This window comes from Danio rerio, chromosome 5 (assembly GCF_052040795.2).
Source record: "Danio rerio strain M-AB ecotype USA chromosome 5, GRCz13ab, whole genome shotgun sequence".
In the NCBI taxonomy this organism is placed as follows: domain Eukaryota; kingdom Metazoa; phylum Chordata; class Actinopteri; order Cypriniformes; family Danionidae; genus Danio; species Danio rerio.
Window position 1 is genome coordinate 9,873,263 of NC_141025.1, and position 10,832 is coordinate 9,884,094.

At 38.1% G+C, this 10,832-nt stretch overlaps 1 protein-coding gene across 2 annotated transcripts; it reads left to right on the plus strand.

Annotated features, from left to right (window-relative positions):
* Positions 1-35: 35 nt before the first annotated feature.
* pimr123 (Pim proto-oncogene, serine/threonine kinase, related 123) lies at positions 36-10,132 on the plus strand. 2 transcript variants are annotated; one of them, XM_087253157.1, is made up of 7 exons: positions 36-439; positions 4,283-6,103; positions 7,534-7,676; positions 7,961-8,339; positions 8,914-9,090; positions 9,203-9,291; positions 9,815-10,132. In XM_087253157.1, exons 1-7 carry the CDS (start codon positions 298-300, stop codon positions 9,830-9,832), a joined length of 2,769 nt encoding a protein of 922 aa, XP_087109283.1. In that variant the 5' UTR covers positions 36-297; the 3' UTR covers positions 9,833-10,132. The 2 variants fall into 2 exon arrangements, with proteins under 2 accessions (XP_087109283.1, XP_087109284.1); XM_087253158.1 differs by lacking the exon at positions 9,815-10,132 and having other exon boundaries at positions 9,203-9,430.
* The last annotated feature ends 700 nt before the right edge of the window (positions 10,133-10,832 follow it).

Sequence of the window (10,832 nt, forward strand, 5' to 3'; positions counted from 1 at the left end):
CTGACCAATAACCTAACAGGTGACTGTGGAATGTTGGAACGCGTTCGAATTTATGACGCAGTAGGAGACACATAGCCTCTTACAAACCAAATTCCGCCATTGCTCTTATTTGACAAGTAACTAGTGAGTTTGTACGAAGTTTGCTTTAAATAATTTGCTTTTCTTACATTGTCAATTGATAGCGTACGGTTTATTGAGGCTTACTCTGATAAACTAGCCTTACTTACAGTAAATTTCAGTGTTTATTGTAGGTGTATTTAACATTTCTCATATTTAAGTGTACGGAAACTAATCCTAATGTTATTTACCGTACTCGGAGCTATTGCTCTCTTCCTGAGAGAAAGAAACATCAGTACCACCGTCTCAGGTCAAGATGAAACACTGGACCATCAAGAAGAAGGACTGGTCACGGTACCACCACCTGTGACCAACACTGATGGTAAATAATGTTTTGTGTTTAAAGAACATGTACCTCATTTTGTACACTAGAGTCTGTGTAGGGCTCTACACCTGTTTTACCCTACTGTAAATATTATTTACTAAAATACAAAGTGAATATTAACACAGGCCTAATGAAAACCGCTCTACACAGGGTGTCAAACGTCTCACAAATGTGTCTTATATGGTGCCAACAATGATATAAAATAATAGTTTTGTCTTGTTTCTAGCCCAGATATCTCAAAATTTTTAAATCAAGAATCTTTTTTCTAGACGAGTGAAAATATTTCCTGGTTTTTAGAAATAATGAGTCAAAATTAAGTAATTTTTTCCTTAAAACAAGCAAAATAATGCTTTGAAATACATTTTACTTGCCCTCTGGCAGATTATTTAGCTTGTTTTAAGGAACGCTTGTTTTGATATAATTCTGAAACAAGACAATATTTTTACTTACTAAAATGCTTCTTGATTTAATGTTTTATATTTGGACTAAAAACAAGACAAAAACTAAGTAAAGTATTTTTGCTTTGCATTAAGTTTTTCAATTATGCATTGGTAATCTGTAAAGACAAAATCATTTTCTCTGCTTCAAGATGGAAGGGTTAGTTCACCCAAAAATGCAAACACTGTTATTAATTACTCACCCTAACGTCACTCCAAACACCTAAGACCTTCTATCGTCCTCTGAACACAAATGAAGATTTTTTAACATCCTAATTTGTGTTATAAAATGAACACAAAAATGTTGTCTACTGCTATGCAAAATGAATAAATACAATCTCAATGTGCACAGGGAAAATAATATGCTAGATTTCCTTAAGAATATAGTGCATCACTTTTGCATGCCTCTTTATGAGTATCCTAGTAAATGGTTTTACTCAAATTTATTGGTTGGTGTAACCCAATATTTTAAGCAGTTTTTGTTAAACTCAACTATTTAGGCTCCACTTCACTTCCTAATCTGCAATTGCTTCTCTGAATATCACACTAACTGTACCCAAAAAAAATAAATAAATAAAATAATAATAATACTAATACTTTCCTTCTTAGACTTTACAGACCTGAAACTTGCCTATAGCACTTATTCATTGTTGCTCTTATAGTTGTGTAAGTTGCTTCCTTGTCCTCAATTGTAAGTCGCTTTGGATAAAAGCGTCTGCTAAATGACTAAATGTAAATGTTTACAAATTTAAGTTATTTCCACCATTAAAGTTCTGTTTACCCAATTATAAAATCTTAAGCTCATTTTAATTGAAAATGTTTAGTTCTTTACTGCTTATCAATTTCTAAAGTCGCTTATCAGTTAACTTACAATAGCTATACATTACAAAGGGTGAAAGAAACAACAGATAACAGAAGAATATTAAAGTAAAGAACTTCTTTATTAGACAAATGCATCTTAAAACATTTTTAGTTGTTCAAAAAATGGCAAAAACGTACTGCTTTAATAGAAACAATTGTTCAGAAATGGTTTCAAGAGTATTTTTAAAAGTAGTGTTCAAAGCTGTGCTTGTCAAGCATTCAATGGGCACCAAAAAGAAAACAAAAAGATTATTTTAATACGATAATATACATTACTGGGTGTCACGGTGGCACAGTGGGTAGCACACTCGCCTCACAGCAAGAAGGTCTCTAGTTCGAGCCCCGGCTGGGTCCGTTGGTGATTCAATGTGGAGTTTGCATGTTCTCCCCGTGTTGGCGTGGATTTCCTCAGGGTGATCCGGTTTCCCCCACAAGTCTAAAGACATGCGATATAGGTGAATTGGGTAGGCTAAATTGTCCGTAGTGAATGTGCGCGTATGGTCACAATTTTCCCATGTGCCCTCCAATGTCCTGCTGGTCTGTTTCCCCACAGGTGTCCTGAAACAAAACAATAAAACAAAATGTAGATTTGAGTTCGACACCCCTGTTAGATTCCTTGTCTCTACTTGTAATTTGCTGTCATCTACTGGTGGCATCTTAACACCACTAAATCCTTTGGGAATATATGCTAAAACACAATGCAGTGGTTTAATGGATAACAAATGCTGATATTGAAGATTTTAACTGTATTTGTAGTGAAAAACATGAAACCTATTCTTATAGTTTTTACATGTAGTTGTTTTTGCCAAGCTTAGGCTTATTTGATTTATTGTTATATGACACAAAATATAACATACAAGTTCATATTGACATGTATTTATACAAAACAAATCATTAAATTCAAAGTGAATTTGATTATGAACAGTAAATTCATCATGTGACATTTTTAATTTAGGCATAATAGGCCTAATTTAATGGCTGAAATGAAGATCTCAATATCCAGAAGCCTAATATCCAGTGTCTAACCATGAACTTAAAGGGCACCTATAATGAAAATCATCTTTTGTAAGCTGTTACGACACAACTGTGTGTAGGTATAGTGTGTCCACTGTCATATTAGAGTGATATAAACCCAATAAATCTCTTTTTTTTCTGACGTTAAAATACAAAGCAGGTTCTGTTTCCCAGCTGTCTCTTTTCTTTTTTTTTTGCTGGACATTATGAGCGCTGCTCCGTTTATGCCCTCGCCATAGTAGTCATACTAATAGCAATCATTTCCATCTGTTTCAAGCTAAGAATATTTGAAATTACATTTCAACACAACAAAACCGAGATGTGATCACAATCTGAGCATTTGCGATCAATATACTTCACCCGCAGCTGCTTTTCAGTCATTTATAACCCTCATGCCAATGTCAGAGCTACAATTCACTGATGTTTTCAGAGATTTAACATTAGTCATTGGTGATGATGTTATAGCGGGTTAGTGTCTGGTTTTATATTTGGTGTCGGATTAATATTTGCTGAATATCTGTTTGTTCACTTCTGCTATTTATACTCTGATTTGCGTTTTAATTAGTAAATTTTTTTCCACTTAACTGCAAGTTAGAATAGAAACTGTATAAAAAGCACAAACATACTGACAGTAATAGATACTGTACATTGTTATGGGTCAATAATGTTAATAATTAGCACAAATCCATCAATTTCCCCTTTCTGGCTGTTCTTTCTATGACTGAATTATGGAGAAGCACTGTTCATGTGTGTTTTCTCGTCGGTTAGTAATGCTATATTTCATGCACAACATAATCAGGCTTTTTGGCTAAAAATAGAGAAATCACGGTTTAATCAGTTATTATTGGGTTATTTTGGTTATTTTAAAATGTCACCTCTCCTGCTGTGCATGAACTAAGCTGTTGAATGGTCAGTGTATGAGGCGGCTAGGCTAACCTAGCTTCAATTTTGATTAAGTTATTTTCTAATCGGTTGCCTATTATGTGGTGAATATACTCCTGTAATGCATACTGCAGTCCTGTTTTGTCTGGCTTTCTCGGATATCTCACCTGTTTGCCAAAAATGACTAATTATATCCATGGGAATGTCTGACACCGGCGCATACACATTACAATAGACGTGCCAGGCACGAAAGCTTGACAGGCGTAGCAACAGTTACTAAGGAGGGCGGGACTTAGCGAATGGTCTATTATCTGATGGGTATGTTGAGCTGAACTTTTACAGACACCTTCTGGAGACACCAAAGGCTTATCTTACATCTTGTAAAAGGGGTCAAATAGGTGCCCTTTAACAATAAATATTTGGATGACCTGATTATATATACATTCAGCAACTCGATTAAAATCACGATGCTGGTCACAGCAAAAACATCCCTGCATGTGCACTAACCAACAACTAAAAGTAGAAATAAATGACCCTAAAAGTCACTTCACAATTACCAGCATTTGATTATATCAATTGTAAACACTGGATAAATGTTATTTAACTAAAACTAAAATCTTTTGTTTCATATTATTCCTTCTTTTAGGTCGAGAAGTCGGTGACTGGTGTGAAGAATCATCTTTGCATCTGGAGGAACAGATCGATGTTCAGATTGAGGAACCATCACTGGAGGAACCTGTTGATGGTCAGAGTGTGGAACAATCACTGGTAGAGCCTGACAGTGTTCACGGTGAAGAACAATCACTAGTAGAGCCTGACAGTGTTCACGGTGAAGAACCATCACTGGTAGAGCCTGACAGTGTTCACGGTGAAGAACCATCACTGGTAGAGCCTGACAGTGTTCACGGTGAAGAACCATCACTGGTAGAGCCTGACAGTGTTCACGGTGAAGAACCATCACTGGTAGAGCCTGACAGTGTTCACGGTGAAGAACCATCACTGGTAGAGCCTGACAGTGTTCACGGTGAAGAACCATCACTGGTAGAGCCTGACAGTGTTCACGGTGAAGAACCATCACTGGTAGAGCCTGACAGTGTTCACGGTGAAGAACCATCACTGGTAGAGCCTGACAGTGTTCACGGTGAAGAACCATCACTGGTAGAGCCTGTCGATGATCACAGTGAGGACTCGGCCAGCTCCTCCAGCAGTAATGATGCTCCTCCAAACATTTCCTACGCTAAGTCCAGCAGTAGTGATGACTTCCCTCAAGAGTTTTCCTCAGCCGGATTCAACTGTAGTAGTGAGCTCACTGCCAGCTCCTACAGCAGCTTCTTCACTGCTGAGTCGGGCTGTGGTGATGACCCCTCCACAGATTTTCTGTCTGCTGAGTCGGGCTGTGGTGATGACCCCTCCACAGATTTTCTGTCTGCTGAGTCGGGCTGTGGTGATGACCCCTACACAGATTTTCTGTCTGCTGAGTCGGGCTGTGGTGATGACCCCTCCACAGATTTTCTGTCTGCTGAGTCCGGCTGTGGGGATGACCCCCCTCCAAATGTGGTCCCTGCTAAGCCCGGCTGTAGTAATATCAAATCTCCAAATGTGGTACCTGCTAAGCCCGGCTGTAGTAATATCAAATATCCAAATGTGGTACCTGCTAAGCCCGGCTGTAGTAATATCAAATGTCCAAATGTGGTCCCTGCTAAGCCCGGCGTTCATTTCAAATATCCAAATGTGGTACCTGCTAAGCCCGGCTGTAGTAATATCAAATCTCCAAATGTGGTACCTGCTAAGCCCGGCTGTAGTAATATCAAATCTCCAAATGTGCTACCTGCTAAGCCCGGCTGTAGTACTACCAAATCTCCAAATGTGGTCCCTGCTAAGCCCGGCTGTAGTACTACCAAATCTCCAAATGTGGTCCCTGCTAAGCCCGGCGTTCATTTCAAATATCCAAATGTGGTACCTGCTAAGCCCGGCTGTAGTAATATCAAATGTCCAAATGTGGTCCCTGCTAAGCCCGGCGTTCATTTCAAATATCCAAATGTGGTACCTGCTAAGCCCGGCTGTAGTAATATCAAATCTCCAAATGTGGTACCTGCTAAGCCCGGCTGTAGTAATATCAAATCTCCAAATGTGCTACCTGCTAAGCCCGGCTGTAGTACTACCAAATCTCCAAATGTGGTCCCTGCTAAGCCCGGCTGTAGTACTACCAAATCTCCAAATGTGGTCCCTGCTAAGCCCGGCGTTCATTTCAAATATCCAAATGTGGTACCTGCTAAGCCCGGCTGTAGTAATATCAAATCTCCAAATGTGGTACCTGCTAAGCCCGGCTGTAGTAATATCAAATCTCCAAATGTGGTACCTGCTAAGCCCGGCTGTAAAGATGTCGCTAAAGGTGCAACCTGTAAGACAAAGGACGCTGATCCACCTCAGCCAATGAAGCAGAAGGATAAAGACACAAACATCATTGGTAAGTTTACTAGCATGACACCCTAGTCACCCAACACACATGCATATTTTAATAGTGTTTTCATCACTTTTATGCTTTAAACTGGCTGTAATAGACTGATTTCACGCGGCTGCCATTTTTAAAAGCGAAATCGAGACTGCGGTGGGAAGAAACCCGGAAGTACAGTATGGTTGGGAGTTACATAGTAACGTTGTGTAGCTGGCTGTGTATCTTATCAGCGAAGAGAAAGTGGAACAAATTTATCATTTCACCGTCTTCCCAGTGACCCGAAGGTCCGTTCTGAATGAATGGTGAAAATAAAAAGGGATATCAGAGCTCATTTTCAGCTAAGTTAAGGAAAATGGCACTAGTTATCTAATGTTTTCTTTCCCAAACACACGTTTTAGATGCCATTTATCAAACTCGAGTTAATGAACTGATTCTTTCACCATATTAGACTTGTCACGATACTGAATTTAAAGAAAAAACGTCAATTTCCTGTTAACATTTAAGGCACTGTAGATGCCTTTCTTAAAACAGCGCTGATTTGCCATTGTGTTCACCAGTGCTCAACAGAAATGCTTGTGATTGGCCGAGAAGGTCATCAGTTTAACCTCCGTTGTTTATCGAGTACAAACACAGACGAGCAAACTGCTTGATGACTCGACTGATCTTCACGGCTGCTTCGCGCTCCAGACTTTGTGTATCTGTGTTTGCACTGGGTGAAGTTGAGCTGAGCTGAGTGCAAACACAGATACACAGAGACTGGAACAGCCGTGAAGATCAGTTGAGTCATCCGTGCTCAGCGGCGCTTTAATGTTAGCGGAAATGGACAGTTTTAAAACTTCAATACCGGGACAACACTATTACAGACAACACGAGGATGTGCTACAGAGAACTGCAGTGTTTTATCACTCACTGGGTGACATAGGCTGAAGCAGGAAAGCGTCCCCTCAGTGTTTAAACTAGTGCTATGAACTGAAGCCCAGGAGGACACTTGAGCATATTACTCTTACAGAGATTGTGATGTTGTTTGATGCTTAATTGCTTTCAATTGTTTAAATTAAACTTACTGATTGATATTAAAGTGATGTTTACACCATTTCTGCATTTTAAATTCTTATAATAATGCACAGCATGTTACTGCAATGTTTACAGTGCTGGTCCTATACTTCCTGGTTTCTTCCCACCGCAGCCTCGCTTTGGTTCTTTAAAATGGCGGCCGCGTGAAATAAGCGCATACACATTTTGTCCAGGGATAGCTGATAACTGAGATGGAAATATCTATATAAATCATAATCATATATATAGGGAAGACAGAAAAAGAAGGATTTAGATGATGGGGTTAATTCTGCTGTGGTGACCCCTGATGGAGCAGGTAGTTTTACACAAAGGTAGCGCTGTCACTAATTCACAAGTTTTATTAACTTCTCTTATTTTTCTTTTTACAGAGATCAAAACAAGGAGCTATAAAATTGGCGCTAAGCTGGGCAAAGGAGGCTTTGGAACTGTTTTCGAAGGAACCCGTTTACAAGATGGCCAACATGTTGCAGTGAAAATTGCCACGTTCGAGGTCAAGCGATTCATCCGTGTTGTAAGTAGTCTGTGCTCTTTGCTCTGAATAACTGTGTCTATTTCAATCATGTCAATTTAGAGGTGCTGTGTGTACGTTTTTGACTCTTTTAAAGTACATAAATACCATAATATGTTTGCAGATATTTTAGAAATGTGCTATGTGTCAGTTATTCTCCTTTATAAATGTGTCTGTCTTTGTTTTGCTCTTTATGATCTGCCCACTGCTTTTTATGATAGACGTCAGCAACAGTTTTAACAGGAAATAACTTTATCAAACGATCTTAACAACTGTCTTTCTTCTAGGATGGATTTGACCAGCCACTTCCAGCGGAGATCGCTCTGCACTTTCTTGCCAATAAAGGCATTAGGGTTAAAGAAATTATTAAGCTTCTGGAATGGAAGGTGGAGGCCGATCGCTACATTATGATCCTAGAGCGGCCCATAACCTTTATGAGCTTAGATGAATATTTAAAAAACCACAGTGGAAACATCGGAGAGGACTTGTTACGGAAAATCATGTTCCAGACAACAACCGCAGCTCACGCGTGCTGCAAACGCAATGTGTTTCACCGCGATATCAAGCCTGACAACTTGCTGTTTAGCCCACTGACCTTTGAAGTCAAATTGATTGACTTCGGGTGTGGTGAACTCCTAACTGAAGGCTTCTACTCTGACTATTGGGGTAAGTAAATCCCTCAAAGCTCTAAGGAGCTCTTGTGATGGCTCAAGGGTCACATCTGTTGTTGTTTATCTATACCAGAGGTGCCAAGGCTCAGTCCTAGAGGGCCGGTGGCCTACAGAGTTTACTCCAACTTGCTTCAACACACCTGACAGAAAATGTTTCAAGAGTTCACACTTAGCTGATGATTGATTATAAAGCTTGTTTGGCATGCTGTCCCGGGAGAGAGCCCTGAGCTCATAAGAGGAGTAGGGGTGGATGGGGGGATTCTTCAAATCGAAGATGGCTGTTATATGGAACTAGAGTATTTATAGTGGCTTAGGAATCGTCTGATTGGTGAATCATGAATTGAATAATGTAAGGCCGGCTGCAAGCAATAAGCACGTGATACTGTCGAAATTAGTTTATAAATAAACTTCACTTAGAATTCTTTGATTAGCTTGTTCAGGTGTGTCTGATTGGGGGGAGTTAAACTCTGCAGGACACAGATCCTCCAGGACCGGGTTTGGGTACGCCTGATCTGTTGTTTACATGGAAATTTAGATGTTGCGCTAATGGAAACACATTCTTTTTTTAGGCACATTAAAGTACTGCCCTCCAGAGTTTAGAAAGACTGGCATATACTACGGCGAGCCAGCGACAGTGTGGTCACTCGGGATTCTCCAGTATTTCCTAATGTTCCGAAAGTATCCAGAAAACCGTCAACTCCTCAAGTTGAAAAGCGGTTATTTTCAGAAATATGGATGGTCAAAAGGTGAGATCTGCACTTCAGCTAAAGAGAGTGGTGATGGACATTTTGAATGTCAATGAAAGGTTTACAATTTAAGGTAATAATTACATGCATCTCTTCCTCTTTTTCTACACAGAATGCAGCGATTTCATCACCGGTTGTCTGCAGATTACCTACAGCAATCGGCTAAAGCTGCATACACTCCGTGTCCATTCCTGGTTTGAGGTAATGAATAGATTTTGATGTCAGTGAAATTAAACTGTCATGAGCTGAGTTTCCATCCTAATGTGAAGCACATCTTCTCAAAGTGCACTAAATATATATATTTAGTATTTATAAATGCGGATTTTGTGCTAATGATTTCCATCAAGTTGGTCGAGCAGCTGATCTGTAGTATTGGTAACCTCATAACCAACAGTAAACAAGTGTAATTGAGAAATGTTCGCTACATCAAGGTTAATTTGACAAATGCATTTCCATCATGAACCCTTTTACACACGAGTCCAAAATGACCTCAAGTGAGCATTAAAACGTTTTTTGAATTAAGGGATTTTTACTGAAACTTGTTTCTCATGTGATACTTAAGAAGAAGCATTAACACAGGCTGATGGAAACCCAGCTAGTGTCAGATGACAGTCTTGTGTTCTTAAGTTTCCTTTTTTACTTGACATTTATTCCTTTTCTTTTAATGATATGTCATTTGTTTAATGCATTAAAGCTGTAAACCTGATCACTGCTTTTGTTTCAGGAGGAGAACGAGCAGTAATGAGGAGAAATGGCATTTAGCCAGTCCAACCACACCACCACAGTCCTTTAGCTAAACATAACTTCATCCATTACAGAGAGAAAAAGCTGAACATAATTTGGTTCTGCATTGTTACATCTCTCCTATTTTTCAACATGTACACTGGCTCTAATTAAATTTCATATAAAGAAAAAAAAGAAGAAAAAAAAAGCACTTAACAGTCTAGAGTAGACCTTCATATAGTGTACATACTCCTTCCCGCACTTTAATTTCAGCTTTTGCTTTAACTCTTGCACTTCCATGTGCTAAAATAAAATGTATAATAAAAAAAAAAAAAAATATATATATATATATATATATATATATATATATATATATATATATATATATATATATATATCTCAGTCGTTCCCAGTCCAGGTCCATATATTTTGGGTGTCTCTTTCTAAAATATGTAATTTGAGCCAGAAGAGAGAGACTCTCGACCAATGACTACTGGGATCAACTGATATATATACAGGGTTTCCAATGAATATTATCACTCACCAGCCAATTCGGCCACAAAACTGTAAAACATTAATAAATAAAACAATAAAAAAGTAAAAATAATAAAAATTAAAAAACATTAATAAATAAAACAATAAAAAAGTAAAAATAAATAAATAAAAAAAACATCATTATAAATTAAACAATAAAAAAGTAAAAAAAATATTAAAATAAAATAAAAAACATCATTAATAAATAAAACGATAAAAACTGCCTGTATTGAAATATAGTGTTATATAATGTTGGCCATTTTATTGACCAATCAGAAATTCTTCTAGAAACAAAAAAAATAATAAATAAAACATAAAAAGTAAGTTATGCTATTCATTACTCATCCTCATGTTCATCTTCAGAAGTATTTTTACTATTTTTACTTTTATCTTAGATATTCTGCCTCATCCAGACTCAAAGTCTACAAAAACATCCTCAAAACCTACAATATGTCTTCACATAAAACAAACATTTTCATTCACAG

What these genes read in the sequence shown, in the direction of transcription:
- pimr123 (XM_087253157.1), top strand. Translation starts at nt 298, where the DNA reads ATGTTATTTACCGTACTCGGAGCTATTGCTCTCTTCCTGAGAGAAAGA. An exon ending in ACCTGTGACCAACACTGATG is followed by an intron (nt 440 to 4,282) that starts GTAAATAATGTT and finishes TCCTTCTTTTAG; the next exon opens with GTCGAGAAGTCGGTGACTGG. An exon ending in GAAATATGGATGGTCAAAAG is followed by an intron (nt 9,091 to 9,202) that starts GTGAGATCTGCA and finishes TTTTCTACACAG; the next exon opens with AATGCAGCGATTTCATCACC.